The sequence below is a fragment of the Abramis brama genome (genome assembly GCF_963993115.1).
Source record: "Abramis brama genome assembly, chromosome: 5".
NCBI lineage: Eukaryota > Metazoa > Chordata > Actinopteri > Cypriniformes > Leuciscidae > Abramis > Abramis brama.
This window is the reverse complement of record NC_139967.1, coordinates 7,309,568-7,328,267: the sequence shown is the minus strand read 5'-3', so window position 1 is coordinate 7,328,267 and position 18,700 is coordinate 7,309,568. Positions and strand designations below refer to the sequence as shown.

Here is an 18,700-nt window from a genome sequence, read left to right as displayed (position 1 = left end):
CAGCGCGCGAGTAACAAACTGAGTTCCCTTTCGCATCTTCTTGTGCTTGAATTTTTTAATTGCCAAGGCTTAAACTTTCGTGATCATGCAGCGCTGGCTGTCAACTGTCCTAGGCATCGTTCACGTTTGTTCACGTTCATGTTCTCACAACATTGCATTGTTAGAATTCATAAAAATGTAACCGGCTAACTGCCGATTGACACCATTTCATATACTCACCAACACTGCATTTGCATTTGGCGCTTGGCAGGTGTTCATTTTAGGCCCTGCTTTCAATTCTCTCTATGAAATCACACAAACAGACATGAATCACCTTATGAGAATTGGTCTCCTATCCTTTAAACGTAAGCAAAATCTACTGTTACACTTTATTTTGATGGTCCACTTTAGACATTTAACTTTGCAACTCTATGTCAAGTAACTCTCGTTAGAGAATTAGAAGACTGTTAAAAGACTAGTTTATGGGTTCAGGTTAGTAGAATAAGTTGACGTAGTTGCGATGTTATAGTTAGTAAAATGTCTGTTGGGGGACCATCAAAATAAAGTTTTAGCAGATATTAAGCAGGCAGTCTAATACTAATACTCAAATGAGAGTTACTTGACATTTAGTTGCTTATAGTATAATGTCCATCAAAATAAAGTGTTACAAAACCTACAAATCTGAATACACTTCAATGCCGATATATTGCGATGTGACATGATGACTTTAAGTAAGATTTATTAATAGATTTTATAACTGAGTCTCCAAGTGAGAAGAGCAGAATATCATTTGTAAGAGCCATATGGTGATTCACCCAAAGGGCGAGTTTCTCGAATCTCAGCTCACTGCTGGTGCATTTTTTAGCAGTGTGTTTGACCCCAAATAGCTACAGGGTTCTTCCTCTTAAACGTCTCTCTGTGTAATTATGAGTTCAGTGCTATTAATATGTGTGCATGAAATCAAAATCAACCCTGTCTTTTCTTACTACACATATAGTCAGCAGTTCATCAGTACATGTTATTATGAAGAAAATAAACTTGTTTTTATAATCGAAATGCATGCAAAACTTGCTCCACCCCTTAATGGCGACTCTTATTCAACTACCTCTCATTTGGAGACTGCTTTTCAACTCTGAAAGACAAAATCATATATATTTTTTTCATATTGAATATCCTTTTGTACTTAAAATATGTCACATTATGGAAGTGAAATTGGTTGCATGTCAAAGTTAATATCAAGTTTTGACCAAATGTCTACTGTGAGGTTCAAACAGTAGAGCATGGTGTTAGCAACACATGATGTTTTATTAACGAAGCTCGGGAGGAACTCGTTCAAATTATCTATCCAATCAGCACGAGAGAAGGCCTACATATACAGTACATGCCCACAGTACATGTTCCTCGACAGTTTTCTGCATCCTTCCACCACACCAACTCCTTACTATCAGCTGGTTCCTATCCCAGCCAGGGATACAAGGGGAGTACTCTGGGTTTGGGCCAAATTCTGAGCTCGGAGCCCTCTCCTTGGACAGCACACCTAATTTGCATACTCTTTTACTCTATCTGATTATTTGTAAGTGTGAACTCGTGAACAAGGCCATGGGTTTGACTCCCAGGGAATGCATGAACTGATAAAAATGTATCCCAGACAGCAACATAGTATCAGGCCAGATGCGGCCCATGTCTGGGCCGTGTGGAATCCACGTATACCAGATGAGGGCCGGATCTGGGCCGACACTATGTTGCTGTCTGGGTTCCAGGTAAGTCTCTATGGATAAAAGTGTCAACTGAATGCATTAATGTACAGTAAAGTAATGTATTTAGACCAATTGAAGATCGCATAAAGAATTTCAGAATGAAATTCTACAGTTTTGTTTCTATTTTTAGTGTGATATGCAGAAGCTGACTGTGGAAGAGCTGAAGAGACTCTTATACGACACTTTCTGTGACCACCTGTCTATGAAAGACATTGAGAATATCATCATGACAGAGGAGAATCACATCGAAAATCCTGGGGACTGCCAGGTTGACATTGACAGTGAGAATTTTTTTCTTTCATAATGCACAGCTCTGGCTGAGATACAAGTTCAATTATTATTACTTTCCTGTCAAAATCATCATTTTATCATCTTGATTAAAATCATCATTTCATCATCTTGATTAATTATGTTAGGTGTAAAATTGGGTTAAATTGGAATTTTGTTGGAGGAAGCCCCCAAAAATCCTAATATCTTGAAGTAGGCATACACTACTGTTGAAAAGTTTGGGGTCAGTGTACAATTTTTTATGTGAATTAATACTTTTATTCAGCAAGGATGCAATAAATTGATCAAAGATAATAATAATTGATAATAATAAGAAATGTTTATCGAGCATCAAATCAGCATATTAGAATAATTTCTGAAGGATCATGTGACTGAAGACTGGAGTAATAAATAATTTATTTTAAACTGTAATAATATTTCACAATATTTCTGTTTTAGCAGCATTTTTGATCGAATAAATGCAGTCTCAGTGATCATAAGAGACATCTTTCAAAAACCAAAGACCCTAAACTATTTAACGAATAGTGTGTGTGACATCATAGTGCTTCTTACTGAACATGATTGAGACTTGACTAACTCACACTTGATTGAGCACAACAAATACATAAATGTTTGGTTTAAATATTTATTTTTAGTTCTATTTTTAATTAAACTTTTTATCATTACTTTTCAGTACTTGGCAAAATAAATGAACATTTCTAATTGACCTTTCCAACAATTTTATCTGCCATCTTTCATGGATTTTCATGAAATTACCTACAGTATGCTGCCTAAAAAGATTGTCTAGGTAGGCATCTCGCTAGGTTTTGGAACAGAGCTGTGGTTTCTGGGAGTCTTCAAACACTTTTGAAACCTTCACACATTTTTCATTTATTTCAAGTCATCATCTCCAAACCTTGCCTTACCACCTTATTTCTCTTGATCTTCTTATTTGTTTTCTCTCTGTTTCTTCAGCGGAGAGTCCAACCCAGCAGGTGAAGCAAACATGCGTACGGAAGAGTCTGATCTGCGCCTTCGCGATTGCTTTCATCATCAGTGTCATGCTCATTGCAGCCAATCAGGTGCTTCGCAGTGGCATGAAGTAACGTATGGACCGCTCACAACATAGATTCAATTCAACATATGACAGTAAGAAATGGCAAAATGGCAAAAAAAACAAAAAAAAACACGCACACATGCACACACAAACTGGAGCAACTGAAAAGTTCATTTCATTTACGTGAAATCCAAATGTGGTGACTGAAATATTTTTGAGACGAGCTACAGCTTCCACTGGACATAGTTTTTTATTATTATTTGACAGCAGTTTCAAAACAGAATGCACACAAATATGTAAACGCACACATACTGTGTCTTACCCGCAATGAAAAGTATAGGAAAAGAGCGAAAGAAGAAGTTTATACTGTAATGGACTCTGAAAAGTTTCCCCTTCAACCGCTCTCCCTCTTCAGTATGTTCTGGGTGAGTTTGGCCGCATGGACATCTCCAACCGAGGATCCTACTCTTCAATGCATGACGATGCATGGATTTACAATAGCCTGGACGCACCAGTAGAGTTCCGCTGTGCATCCATTCACCTATATATTAGATCCCAAAACAAATTTTTCCGGAGAAGGACCCGTCTCACACATGTGAAGTGTTGGATATGGAGCGGAGGTCGTTTCTGACATTTTACATCCAGTATACTGATCCCTTTGCATGAGAATAAGGGCTGTTTAGGGCATGCTCATGTCATGCAATGTTAGTCTTGTGTTTGTCGAGTAACTATCGTGGATTTTTACCTGTTGCACACGCCTGAGATGATTGTAGTAGTACTGCATCTGGTCAAAGGGGGCGTGAAACAACCCAAAAGTGATGCTATACCACTAGTGACATACAGTATTAGTATGTGGATACAAATGATTTTCTTTTCACCTGAAATACACTATGCATTTTCAGGCTTTCTGTTCTGAATGATCAACAACGCTCGCCGGTGCAAATGTAACTGTTACATTTTGCAAACATTTGCACTGTAGTTGTCACGTAGAGATGATAATTAGGAGCTTTTGAATTGAAATGACACGACTGGCAGGCAATTATACCAAATGATTACGTAAGACACAGGATAAAAGGAGTATTTGATTTCTGACATATCAGGAAATTATTTAATGGTTGTTTCTGAACCAAATCGATGTCCATTTAAGCTTGTCGCCTAACCTACATGGATGATCATGATGTTTCTATTAGTTTGCAGTATAAGGAATATGTGTATTAATATAATCTGACAGCAAACACTGTGGTATATCAGTGTTTCACTTCTATTTCAAAATATATTGTTCATATGTCCATATGAATGTGCCATTTGTGACGTCGTTCAGTGTTTTCCTGGGAAGCATAAGTTTGTGAGCAGGTTGACTTGATGATCACGAAACAGAGTATCTAAGGTGTGAATAATGTTTAAAATGTGAATGTCAGGGTTTGAATATGTATCAGCTAGTGTGTCATTCTGTTAAAGGGCATTTTCCAGGACATAACATTAGTTTTCAACTCAGCCCAGGGCATGAATTGATTTAGCTGTTAGTTACAGCACCATGAAACTCTTACATTTGGATGTCCAGGTATAAATGAAATATGCAATGGATGGAAACATGTCTCAACGCTCACTCAAGCACTACGATCGAGTGACAGTCAAAGAGGAGTCACAGGACAACATTGTACAGGTTTCCTCCATTATACAGGCACGATTACTTATTAATTAATAGAAATGAGAAAGCTAATAATGTTCCCGAGCCGCACTCGCTTTAACCAGAGAATAGCCTATTATATAAAACTCGTCTAGAATAGCACTTGGCTGATAAGGAAATTCTCATTATATCATTACCGGATTGGCTGGTAACCCCATCTGCCCCAGAGTTTTATTTGTGCTTAGTAAATCAGATCCAACAGAATGAATTATTCACAATAGCTGCTTATAAAAAGAAAAAAAAAGAAAAGAAAAGAAAATAATTAAAGACTGACAACAAAAGCAGAGCCTTGCTGAATGCTTGGTTTTAGATGTATCACACTATAAATAGTGTTAACTTAGCTTAAGGATCTATTTCTACTTGCTCTAGCCTTTAGAAATACTTTTGTTGGTATAACTAAACAGAGAAAAGCAAACCTGTAATAATTAAATATGTTAAATTACACAAATATACTTTATGTATTTAATCTCACTTTATTAACCAATGACTTTGCTGCTGACCTTTGACTATCCAGTTCAACATATTCATTTTGAGGAATACTGAATTTGTTTTTCTCAACTGTCCGTCAGTCAATAAATGGGAAAACAAAGTAACTTGCGTTATTTATTTGACAAAGTAACTCAGATATTTAGTTGTAAATTTTAAAGTAATGAGTTACTTTACTAGTTACCTGGAAAAAAGTAATTTGATTACGTAACTCAAATTTACTTTTCTCTTGAGACCCAAGACAAATGAAATTCAAACAGATTCCTTCTTGATTTGCCTTGCTTGATGTCAACAGGATACATATTTTGTTTAAAAGCTTCTTTGTGAGACATTTCTCATAAAAGACACACGTTATGCTTGTTACTGGGGGACACCTGTACATGAAACTTATGTTCCCTATTTAATTGGGACTCAAATGAAACATTCAAAATATATGGTTCATTATAATGTACATTATATCCTAAAGCATATATTATATGTAAGTATTTCATGTCTACTTGGCACCATGAAAAAGGGTATCTAAAACGCATACACTTTTATGAGATTTGTTGTTTCCTGGGGAGGAAAATATCGAGTGTATATTTAAGCAATACATGAAAGCGACTAGGAAATGTGGGTTGACAAATGCTAACTACATATAACTGTGGATTTTAATGAGAATGTTGGTTTGTACATGACTGTGCAAAAAAAGGATGGTTCTCTTTTCTCATTAGTCATAGAGACCAGTAGTTTATTATCTGTAGAGCACTTTAGTATCCAAGATTTGTAGTAATTTTGCATTGAAGTCATTTTTATTATAGCCAGATTTTTTGTATTACATGAATTATCAAGATGTTTATGTTTGTACATGTAGAGCATCATTATTTTTGTTAAAGAGATGGCAATATATATGACATAGGCTTTATTCAAAATGTGAGCCACATTTCTGTGTATTTCTAAAGAGACATGCACACAAATTCTGCACACATTTAATTTATGTAAACAAGTATTTGGCCGTCCTTCGGCCTGTTTCGATACTTGAGACATCAAGCGTGTTGAATGTTGTCCTGTGACGTTTCTTACTTTGCCTTATGCTGTTTTTCATATCAGATCATAAAGAATATTGTTTACAGTGATGACATGGTGTTCCTATCAGGTCTGAAAATACTTCTGTTTGGGATGAACTATTTTTGAATGTGGATAATCAATGTGCCATACTTATGTTTATTAGTGCAACTTGCGCTCTCTGAGGAGGGTCAATGTAACGTTATACATTCATTTCACCTTGTGAAGTGTGTTTACCGAGTGCACAAAATCTGTGTATCCACCTGTGACATTGTACTGTATTCCAAATGAATAAAGATAATACCAAAATACACTGGACGAAGAAACTTAAAAACAAATTTTCCTTTACAGACTGAAAAAAATAGCATCATGATACTGAACAACAAAACTAGAACCGTCTACACTGGTTTTGTTGTGTTAATGTTGTTGTGTTAATGTGCAATTTTTACATATTTACAAAATAGAGCCTGAAACTATTTTATAGAATTTTATAGAATGTTTGCAGTTTTGGAACCTTGTTACCAATATTGCTCACAAAAGTTTGAAACTTTAATTTGTGCCATTTTCCTAATAAACATTAAAAGTAAATAACAATAGTTATTTACTACTAACAAGTAAACATTAAAAGTAAATACACAAAGTGTATACAATGAATAATAATAATAATTCAATATTTTTTTTAAATCGGTAAAAGAAAAGGGGAAAAAATATGTTAGCTTCATGCTTCGTGGGGTAACAGTTTGTCATTTTTATTTTTTTTGTGAACTCACAATTCTGAGAAAAAAGTCAGATATTGCGAGATATAAACTTTTGCAATCCTGACTTTTTTTCTTGTAATTGCAAGGTTTTATCTTGTAATTCTGACCTTTTTCTCAGAATTAAAAAGTTTATATCTAAAAAAAATAAATAAATGAAATTTAACCTTGCAATTGTATGAAAAGGTCACACATTACCTTTTTTTTTTTTATTCCGTGGTGGAAAGCTTTCATAGTAGTCCTATATTCGCAGGAAAGTGCCTATAATGTATTCATAATTTCATTAGTAACTCATAACTGACAGTTCATTATCAGAATTAGATGTTTGTTGTAGCCTAATCCTTTGACATAATCACAATCACATGTTGCCACATCTTACTGTAGTGACGATAACTAATCCTGATCTCAATACAAATCTGACATATTCGATTTCTTTCTTGAGAAAATCCCTTTATCTCTGTGAAGAACCTGCCTGTTTACTGATCACAGGTTCTAGATAGACGATGCTATCAGTTTCCTAATTCTAGTACACTGTCATACTTCCAATCCAAGGCAAGAGACTATATATCTGTTCCCTTTATGCTGTTCGATTTTTCTCTCTTTTCCTAGCACAGAGATTAATCAGTTTTAGCCACTGGTGGGCAGGACTATAATTAAAAGAGAAGTTTTGATATTCGGAGAGTTAATGCCCGGTTAAAGTCCTACATAACTGAACTCCATTGTGGTGTTGATTTATCAGAAGAGACAGCAAGTAATGTGCAACATAGTGTTTGTCTGAACTATGCTTTCATGGTGGAGCTGCTATTTAATTATGTAGGCCTATAATGTGAAATCATTGCAAAACATTTGAATCACAATTTAAAAAAGTAGAAATCGAGATAATTAACTAAATTAAATCATATTAACATAAATCATTAACATAATTTAATCAATAAAATAATACAAATCTATTAGGCTTGTACATTTATACAGTTATACAGGATAATTTGCATTATATATTTACAAATAATTATATTAAATACTGCCTGTCATACAGCTGTCATTATAGCCTATATGTTGTGGAAAAGGACATAGGTAGCGTAGGAAGCGTCGTGACGTAGAACGAACGTAGAGTTTTGTTTTGCTCTGCTCTCTGGCTGCGCGGTCACGTTCGTTCTACGTCACGACGCTTCCTACGCTACGTCCTACGTCATACGCCAGCATCCATCTCCGTGAACGCACGTCGACCGCTACCGGAAGCCAGTTATTTTCGTTTATAAAGTTTTAAATGTACATTTTTACGACAAAACCGCACGGATTACCCTCAGAAGGCCTTCGTTTATCCCCCTGGAGCCGGATGGATTACTTTTGAGAAGGATGCATGCACATTTTGGGACTTGAACGATGTGGACCCCATAGCTTCACATTATAACCACTGAAAGATCTAAGACATTTTCTAAAATAACTGAAAATGTGTTTGTCTGAAAAAGGATTGACATATGCATCTCGAACGGCTTGAGGGTGAGTAAATCATGGGTTAAATATCATTTTTGGGCGAACTATCCCTTTAAGGGCAAATACTATACAGGAAGAAGGTTCACTCCTACTTAAAACTACAACACGCTATAGGCAATGGTGGAATATGTCCCGCCTTCTAAATAAAAGAACCAATCGCTGATGCAGCTGCTGACCGAAACTTGCTGGCCCAGAAAAGTTATTAAAGAGACTATCGTTAATATAGTCCAAGTGACTACAGTGGCTCAATCTTAAGTATATAAAGCGACGAAAATACTTTTTGTGTGCACAAACAAACAAAAATAACGACTTTATTCCACTATTCATTTCCTTCTCTCTGGGCCTCTTGGTTCACGTAGTGTTTTTGCGCTGCGCGTCTGTGTTACACGTCACCACGTAGGCTCACTATTGGCCGACGCTGGTCATGTGTATGATGCGTGATGATGTGTAACACAGACGCGCAGCGCAAAAACACTACGAGGCCCAGAGAGATGGAAATGAATAGTGGAATAAAGTCGTTATTTTTGTTTGTTTTTGCGCACAAAAGTATTCTCGTCGCTTGATATACTTAAGATTAAGCCACTGTAGTCACTTGGACTATATTAACGATCTCTTTAATAACTTTTCTGGGCCAGCAAGTTTCGGTCACCTAGCAGCCTATGGAGAAGTGATCCAGCACTCAGATTTCATCAAAAATATCTTAATTTATGTTCCGAAGATGAACGAAGGTCTTACGCGGTTGGAACAACATGAGGGTGAGTAATTACTGACAGAATTTTCATTTTTGGGTGAACTAACCCTTTAAAGTGTCCACATTAAGTATTCAGCGAGAAACATTAATCAACCAAACCACAAACAAATAAAGAGTTCTTTGGCAACATTTGGCTCAGGTTTAGTAAGAGTCCTAGTCTGGCTATCACCAGATCAAGCTCAATCTTTTAAGATTGAACATTAGTCTGGGGAGTCTGCTCGTGATCAACGGGCATAGTTCAAATGACTCTGTACGCAATTCGATAGTCCCTCAACCAATCAGACCAACGATCCGGATAACGTACTTTGCAGAGCGACGCAAAAACTCCAGGCAGGAAACGTGTAACCAGAGCCCGTCTACGGAGAGCCTGCCCACTCCCTATTAAGTCCTATTGTACCGAATTTTGGTTGTAGTTCCACCAGAGTTCCACTGGGGGCGATCGCCCATGAGTGCAAAATGAATGGGAGTCTATGGGGCTAGACGGCTAAATGTGTCTCTTTCATCCGATTGCCGTTGAGAAATCTCAGATTTGATTCTAGGTTTTGCAAGTTCAACATGGGTTATAGGTCAAAAGTTGAATGAACGAGTACTTATGTCCTTTCGATTTCTTACAAGTTGAGTTGTTGTTGCCCATAACACGCTAGCATTCTGCTAATGAACGCTGATTGGTCAGTGAAGGACTGATTACGACCAGAGATACCGCTTGATGGCATCGTGGCATCCGAAGCGGGACCAGAAACAAACAAAACAAAAACTCTTCTAGCATGTGTATTTACCTGTGTCAGCTGTGTTGTCCATGCCTCGAGTGAAAAGAAAGTGCAGAGCGCGAACGCACTGAAGGATTGCCGTAAAGCAGTATCTCTGGTCGTACGATGTGTATGACGTCATTGACACTTTAAAAGACTTTTTAAAGCAAATAAGTGACTCTAAAAAATCTAACACCCCGCAATGTGTAATTTCTTTGCATCTCCTTTCGAATACAACATTCAAATTACTAGACACAAAAAAAATTATATCCTGAGAAAAGTGGATTTTGGTGTGTATAGCGCCATAGACCTCCATTCATTCTGCACTCGTCCTGTGAGCGCCCTCATATGGAATCAGAGTGGAACTGCAACCAGTTCAGAAGCCGGAAGTGTAGTGAGAGTGAAACTTCTCGCCTTATTAGACATTCTCTGGTGTAACCAAACGTGTTGATCAGCGGTTTGCAGAAGCAGCAATGGAATCGAGCGTTTTTTGCAGGTTGTGAAAAAAAACATGAAAGTTAGTGGTATTTACACCCACTCCAGTGATTTGTTTGCTAAAAAGAAGCCATTGAGCTTTGTCGAGAGGTTAAAAGGAATTGGACAGAGCCGTAACGGCTCTGGAATTGGATTGGATTAAACCCGCCAATAGCGCGCCAGGTGGATAAGCCAGTTTGTGATTGGTTCCTTCAAATTTGTAAAGGAAGCATTGTAGATAAATGTACAGGTTTCCAGCCTGAGCTGCAGGGCGAAATCAAATCGCCGGCAGATCAGGCTGGGTTTACCCAGTCTATAAGAGTCCCCTTTTGTGAAAACCTTTTTCAGGTATTCCATGACAACACCGCCCTCTATGGCTGGAGGCAAAGGTGTTGGCCCACTTTAGTGATTGGGGGATTTAATGGTCCTTTAAAATCATTACTTGTTAGATCAAAAAGTTTATTTACGTAATGGATGTTACTTGTAATCCATTACTTTACTCGTTACATCAAAAAGTAATCTTATTACGTAATGCACGTTACTTGTAATGCGTTACTTTACTCGTAACATCAAAAAGTAATCTGTTTACGTAATGCACATTACTTGCTATGAATTACTTTCATGTAATAAAAACTATAAATGCAAAAAAGGGGGGGTTAAGTCATAAGATGTATTTTAGAAGCAACATATGTGAAAAAGAAATTAGTGTTTTACAATTTCTTAAAATATATTAAAAAAAAATAATATATATATATAAAAATAAAAACTATGATTATATTATAATTATTAAAAATACAGCCTATACCTAAAATAAAAATAGTTTTGAAATATTATTGTAGCTTATTTATTTATTTGAACGTCAATCTGTTATTGTATCAACTATTTCAGACAAACAACCCTAAACCTACAATGAAACAAAATAAACCGTGGTTGGATGTTTAAGTTTACACATTGGTCAAATAATCTTTAAAGGAGCAGTTCATGGCCAGAATAAGCAACAAAGTGGATCTGACTTAATGGGAATCTGATTGTAAACTGCAGAGAACAAAGAGACGACAGAAAAGGAAGAGTTGAGAGGCAATGGCTTTAATCTCAACAAACAAGTTGTTTACGTAGCTGTGGAGCTTCTTCAATTAATAAACACAGAAAGGAACTCGACTCTCTTTAAATAGTGCTTTAGTGCTTCATTGCAGTCGGTGGATCAACCTCATAATAGAGTCCATTGTGATAAACAAGAGACGAATCGAAGCAGAACACTGATTCAATGTCATACTCAGTTCAAGGAGAAAAAATAAATTCCCCCCAAATCCTTCCCCCAATTTCTCTCAGTCTCAATCTTTCTCTTGCTCTCTTTCTTTATTTGGTATTTTCTAATTTTCAAGGGCAAGAACTTTACAAACAACTCCATGTTATGTTAACTCCATTCACAAATTAATTTGAACTGAGAGGTGCAAAATTCACAGCCACGATGCGGTGTTACCATGTGGTTGCTAAGTTGTTCTGGGTGGTTACTAGGGCTTTGCTAGATGGTTGCTAGGATCTGATTATCACTTCTTTTCTTTATAGATGGACATGTGGTTATTGTAGAAAATGCTTATGACTCCCTACAGTTTAAAAAAAGAGTTGCATCTGTAAAAAAATATTATCTCTGCAAATGTACATTTTTGCACATATCAGTACTGTCTATTGTATTTTGCCCTGTCATAGTCTGTAGAGAAGCATTCAAGTAAGATTTTAATAGCAGGGCATGACAATAAACAACTTTAAATAATTAGAAAAAAAGATCAGATATGTATAAATTCTCCTATGCTCACCAAGGCATTTATTTGATCAAAAATACAGTAAAACGGTCATATTGTGTAAAATTAGTATTTAAAATAAAAGTTTGAACTTAAATACATTTTGAAATTTATTCCCATGATCAAAGCTGAATTTTCAGCACCAGTCTTCAGTCACATGATCCTTCAGAAATCATTCCAAGCTGAATGAAAAAACAAAAACAAAAACAGTTGAAAACAGTTAATATTACTTAATATTGATCTTAAAATATTTAATAGTAAATATAATAAATATAATAATAAACAGTGATACTTTTTTTTAAGGATTCATAAAAAAAAGACTTCAAGACAAATCTAATTTATTGACAATTTGACTAGACTACTTGTATGTCACCAAGAGCTTCTCCACTGCAAAAAAAGAAAAGAAAAAAAAAAGGTTTGAATTGGCACTGACACCAAGAACTGGGGCGCAACCTTCAGTATGGCCAGAATTTTAATATGTCTCTCATTTCAGCATCTGAAGGGAGAGCGAGAGGTCAGAAATAAGAAATTCTTAAAAATCAATAGCAATGAAACGACACTAACTGTCCAAGATAGCCATTGACACGAGCTCTATGATGAAATAATCACAATATAGTGATATTTCTTTGTGAGACCATGGAAGATACTGGTATTGGAAATATCACATGAAATATTCTCTGCAAACCAAAATAGATCCTGTTGCATCCTGGGTAAAAATGTCATACTATTCATATGTGTCTTTCCAGGTGTGTGTTCAAGCATACTGCGAGTAAACCTTCAGGACTTCAACCACTAGCTTTTGAACCTGTAAATATATAACATTGATGGGGTTTGATATCATGGGTGCCTGCTATTATAACTGTGGGCTGTTAAGTGGCAGTGAGGATCCGTCTATTTCTGGTGCTTTTTCCACATGCAATTAGATTCCAGATTGGAAACTGGGGCGAACTTGTCTACAAATGATAGCACTACCTATTAATCCTCGACGGGGTCCCCTTTCTCTTCTCATTTCTCTCCCACAGGCTATAGAAAACATATTTTCTACTTGGTCACATAAATCAATGGTATCTTGAATAGTTTGGGGGCTAAATAGTAATCAAAAGCCCCCATGATGCTCATAATCCGTCTTTGTCATACACAATGCCCAAGTGCTCCAATCTGAGCTGTGAATCAACAAAGATTATAGACAAAGAAATATTTACAAATATAAAAATATATGAATGTGTGTAAATTCTGGGGTAAGTACAGTACATATGTCTCTTATGCTCACCAAGGCTGCATTTATTTGATCAAAAATACAATAAAACAGTAATATTGTGAAATATTACAATTTAAAACCAACACAGAATGAAACCTAGAAGGAGAATATGGGGGAAAAGAGAGCAGGTGAAAGCAACTCATAGTGTTTGTGTCTTTTTTGCTGTCTGATTGGAACATTTCCGTTTTTATTGTGTCTGTTTGTTTTCTCTCAGTGCCAGGTGTTTCTCCAACAAAACGCCTGAGCTGCCACTTTATTTCTAGAGAATGTCAGAAACAAGCATCCCGAGAAATCAAATCAGAGAGCTCAGGAGGAATCAGGGAGACAAAGTGCTCTCTCATATGGGTTTTGTTTCCACAAATGCACTAATTCAAAGATTTTCTTTTTGTAGCATACAGGTTTAATCTTGGTATCAAATAGAAGTCAAGGGAGTTTTAGTCCCTGAGAAAAAAAGTTTTTGTCAGAAAATGCCCAGAGTTAGGAGGTTTTATAAAAGTTAAGGTCCTCTATTTATTTCTCAGTCACGTAGTGGAGGTCATATCATGAAAAATGCATTTTCCTAAAATAGTTATATGTGCTACAAAATTAGTTACTTTTTGTAATGAGTAACATTGTAACCTGTGATCTATCACGGAAAAAAAGGTTCAACGGTTATAGGCTAGTAGGGTCGCACAGCACGGTATACCGATAGGGTAGTACAGTATCGCAATACTAATGCTTCAAAATACTGGCGATGCCACACTTCTCCGAGCAACACACTGAATCTGTGTTTTTTAAAGATTCCGGCAAGCCAACGATTAAATGAACCATTCATAAAAACATTTCATTTCTGAATGAATTAGACATTTTGAAAGAACTTTTGAACGAATGATTAAGTGACTCAATCATTAAGACTTGTCGCCACCTACTGGCGGTTTTAATTTCCCATTTAAAAGTAGGCCTATTATTATTTTTTTCTAATTATTTCTTAATTAATCTATATTTATAATTGTAAAATATTAAAATCATAACATTATTTATGCAATTTCTGTTTACACTAACTTCATTTGGTACAATAACCAGTAATTAATTATAATGAATCTACTAGTTTTTGTTTACATCAATGTATTTATGAAAATTTTGTAATTATGAATTAATACAATACTGCAAGGTATCATGATTGGTATCGTGATACTTCAGCTGGTATAGTTTTGTAAGATATGTTTATGGTATCACGACAACCCTAATATTTAGAACCCTTTAAAGGGTTAGTTCACTTAGTTCACTTAACTAACCCTTTAAGGTAAAAATATTCTTTTTAAGGAGAAATGTCTTAATGATTGCTTAATACTTTCAGGTTTAACAGGTTATTATTATTTTTTCTAGTGATAAAGTATGTTTATGAGCTGTTTAATTCATAAAATATAATCAAAATAAAAAATTAATTGAACAAAATTAATTAATTATAATTAAATCCATAAAATGATCCAATGATGGGAATCCATAAAAGGTTGTGTATGAATTGCCTGACAGAACCCTTTAAGGTTCTAGAACCTTTTCTTCTGTGTATATTCTCTGTTATAGATCAGTGATTGTAACATTCATTTTAAAAGTATATTCCCCAACACTTTCAGTCAGAAAATGTATGAAGAGTTGAGGGTTTTGAAAACATTGAGACATACCAATATCCAGGTTGTTTATGTATTTGCTACTCACTTAGTTTATTAATTCAAAACTCCTATAGGCCAGGGTTTGCAAGACAAATAAATCAACAAATAATAACAATTTGAAATGAAATCATTCAAAAGGAAATAAATAAAAAGCTAGCTGACTGAGTGTGAAGAATAGAAATGAGCTTCACACAGGTCTCTGCCATGTTGATATCTTGTGGCACAGAGGAACAAATCTGACAAAAGCTTATCGTTTATATTAAGAATTTATTCCATCAATCAATACGAGATGCAGCCACACGTATACTGTAGGACAGAAAAGCAAGAAAGACAGAAAAAACTATTTATATACAGTGAGGAAAATAAGTATTTGAACACCCTGCTATTTTGCAAGTTCTCCCACTTGGAAATCATGGAGGGGTCTGAAATTGTCATCGTAGGTGCATGTCCACTGTGAGAGACATAATCAAAAAAAAAAAAATTCCAGAAATCACAATATATGATTTTTTAACTATTTATTTGTATGATACAGCTTCAAATAAGTATTTGAACACCTGTCTATCAGCTAGAATTCTGACCCTCAAAGACCTGTTATAAGTCTGCCTTTAAAATGTCCACCTCCACTCCATTTATTATCCTAAATTAGATGCACCTGTTTGAGGTCGTTAGCTGCATAAAGACACCTGTCCACCCCATACAATCAGTAAGAATTCAACTAGTAACATGGCCAAGACCAAAGAGCTGTCCAAAGACACTAGAGACAAAATTGTACACCTCCACAAGGCTGGAAAGGGCTACGGGGAAATTACCAAGCAGCTTGGTGAAAAAAGGTCCACTGTTGGAGCAATCATTAGAAAATGGAAGAAGCTTAACATGACTGTCAATCTCCCTCGGACTGGGGCTCCATGCAAGATTTCACCTCGTGGGGTCTCAATGATCCTAAGAAAGGTGAGAAATCAGCCCAGAACTACACGGGAGGAGCTGGTCAATGACCTGAAAAGAGCTGGGACCACCGTTTCCAAGGTTACTGTTGGTAATACACTAAGACGTCATGGTTTGAAATCATGCATGGGACGGAAGGTTCCCCTGCTTAAACCAGCACATGTCACGGCCCGTCTTAAGTTTGCCAATGACCATTTGGATGATCCAGAGGAGTCATGGGAGAAAGTCATGTGGTCAGATGAGACCAAAATAGAACTTTTTGGTCATAATTCCACTAAACGTGTTTGGAGGAAGAAGAATGATGAGTACCATCCCAAGAACACCATCCCTACTGTGAAGCATGGGGGTGGTAGCATCATGCTTTGGGGGTGTTTTTCTGCACATGGGACAGGGCGACTGCACTGTATTAAGGAGAGGATGACCGGGGCCATGTATTGCGAGATTTTGGGGAACAACCTCCTTCCCTCAGTTAGAGCATTGAAGATGGGTCGAGGCTGGGTCTTCCAACATGACAATGACCCGAAGCACACAGCCAGGATAACCAAGGAGTGGCTCTGTAAGAAGCATATCAAGGTTCTGGCGTGGCCTTGCCAGTCTCCAGACCTAAACCCAATAGAGAATCTTTGGAGGGAGCTCAAACTCCATGTTTCTCAGCGACAGCCCAGAAACCTGACTGATCTAGAGAAGATCTGTGTGGAGGAGTGGGCCAAAATCCCTCCTGCAGTGTGTGCAAACCTGGTGAAAAACTACAGGAAACGTTTGACCTCTGTAATTGCAAACAAAGGCTACTGTACCAAATATTAACATTGATTTTCTCAGGTGTTCAAATACTTATTTGCAGCTGTATCATACAAATAAATACTTAAAAAATCATACATTGTGATTTCTGGATTTTTTTTTTTAGATTATGTCTCTCACAGTGGACATGCACCTACGATGACAATTTCAGACCCCTCCATGATTTCCAAGTGGGAGAACTTGCAAAATAGCAGGGTGTTCAAATACTTATTTTCCTCACTGTATGACATATCTCTGTAAATCATATGTGAAATAAAGGTAGCAGGAAGCTTTTGCCTACAAAGGAAGCGGCATGCATTGGAAATGAGCTGGAAGTATAGACAAAAAAATATAGGAATTCTCAGCTCCAGCGTCACACACATCCACTGCAAGATGAAATAGAGGTCATGTCACAGCGACATGCACAGAAGCACTAATAGAAATTCTGAAGAACTAGATAATTTTCCATTCTTCCAGGGTTTCTTCAAGAGGGAGAACTGTTCCCTCCACTCCGAAAACAGTGACAGTAAACAACAAGGTCAGGTACTGAGAAGTGGGAATTCTTCAAATCCATTTGGTAGGACCAATGTGCAGAAGCTTGTGGGAAGGAAAAACCAAGCCGCAAATCCAAGCTCTCGAGAGGAGCACTTGGCAAAGGAAGAAACAGAGACAAAATGAGACCTGTATAATGGATGGATTACAGAACAAGGCATTTCAGGCAAGGAGAAAAGACAAAAGCTCGAAGGTGTAGGGAAAGGCGAGGCAACACATCAAAGTACATGATTATAAGGAGTGTCTTCAATACAACACAAACACATATCAGTGACCAATGGGAGACACAAGATCATAATTTATATGCAAGAGCTAGGCTACTATATAGCTTGCGTTACCAGAGCACAAATAACACTTTATGAAACATGTCAAGACAATGTCAAGGTCCCCAAAATGAACATGGATAAATATGAAATAATATTTAACATAAGCAAAATGAATGCTGTTTAAAGGTTATTGCATTGTGACATAATTTTCATGACATTGAGAGCATTTCCCTCAAAATCTAATCTTCAAATTCTCTTTGAAACACTGTAACTACTCTAAAAATATTCTAATATAAAAATACATATATAGACCTATCTTTTAAAGTGTAAAATATTTATACATAATTAGGCTATTTGCTGTAAAAAAAAAAAAAAAAACTGTTAAGAGGACTCGGCCAGTCAGAGACTTTCTTATGGGTGACAGTGGTCAAAATCGCATACTTCCCTTATAATAGGCGAAAAATAGCATGTGATAAGATTAGTAGACTATGTTCAAATTCACAGTAGTCATAAAAGAGTCGGCAGAAAGTACCCGAAATATCGCTACCCGGACGACTTACTACTTCCGGCGAGATTCTGAAGTGTGCATACGATGGACACTTTATACTGTCCTATGAGGCCACAGGAGAGGATTTATGAATGGCAGTGAAGCGATGTAACTGGCTGGTGGTAGGTCACATGATAATGACAACATGACAAATACGTCCAGATACTTTTTAGCAGTCATGAAGTAGGCTAATTACTTATTCAAAATAAGTAGCCTACCTACACAAAAGAGTATGCGATTTCAGACAGCAATGGAGTTCCGACTGCATAGGCTACTATTAGTGCACTGGCCTAGGCTAATTTTACTATTTTGCCCACAGCTACATTTAATTTACACTGATTTAGATAAATAAAAAATGTTGTGTTGAAGTATTACTTTTTTTTTGTCAGAGACCAACTACAGGGCCAGTAAAG

The 18,700-nt window shown here is 36.5% G+C and overlaps 1 protein-coding gene across 1 annotated transcript in view; it reads left to right on the top strand.

Moving 5' to 3' along the window:
- cabp7a (calcium binding protein 7a) overlaps positions 1-4,152 on the top strand; it is a 41,507-nt gene extending 37,355 nt beyond the window's left edge. The window contains exons 4-5 of the mRNA XM_084114850.1: positions 1,867-2,017; positions 2,979-4,152. Of these exons, the coding sequence (XP_083970976.1) occupies positions 1,867-2,017; positions 2,979-3,109 (282 nt within the window). The 3' untranslated portion in view covers positions 3,110-4,152. The remainder of the gene's footprint in view (positions 1-1,866; positions 2,018-2,978) is intronic.
- The last annotated feature ends 14,548 nt before the right edge of the window (positions 4,153-18,700 follow it).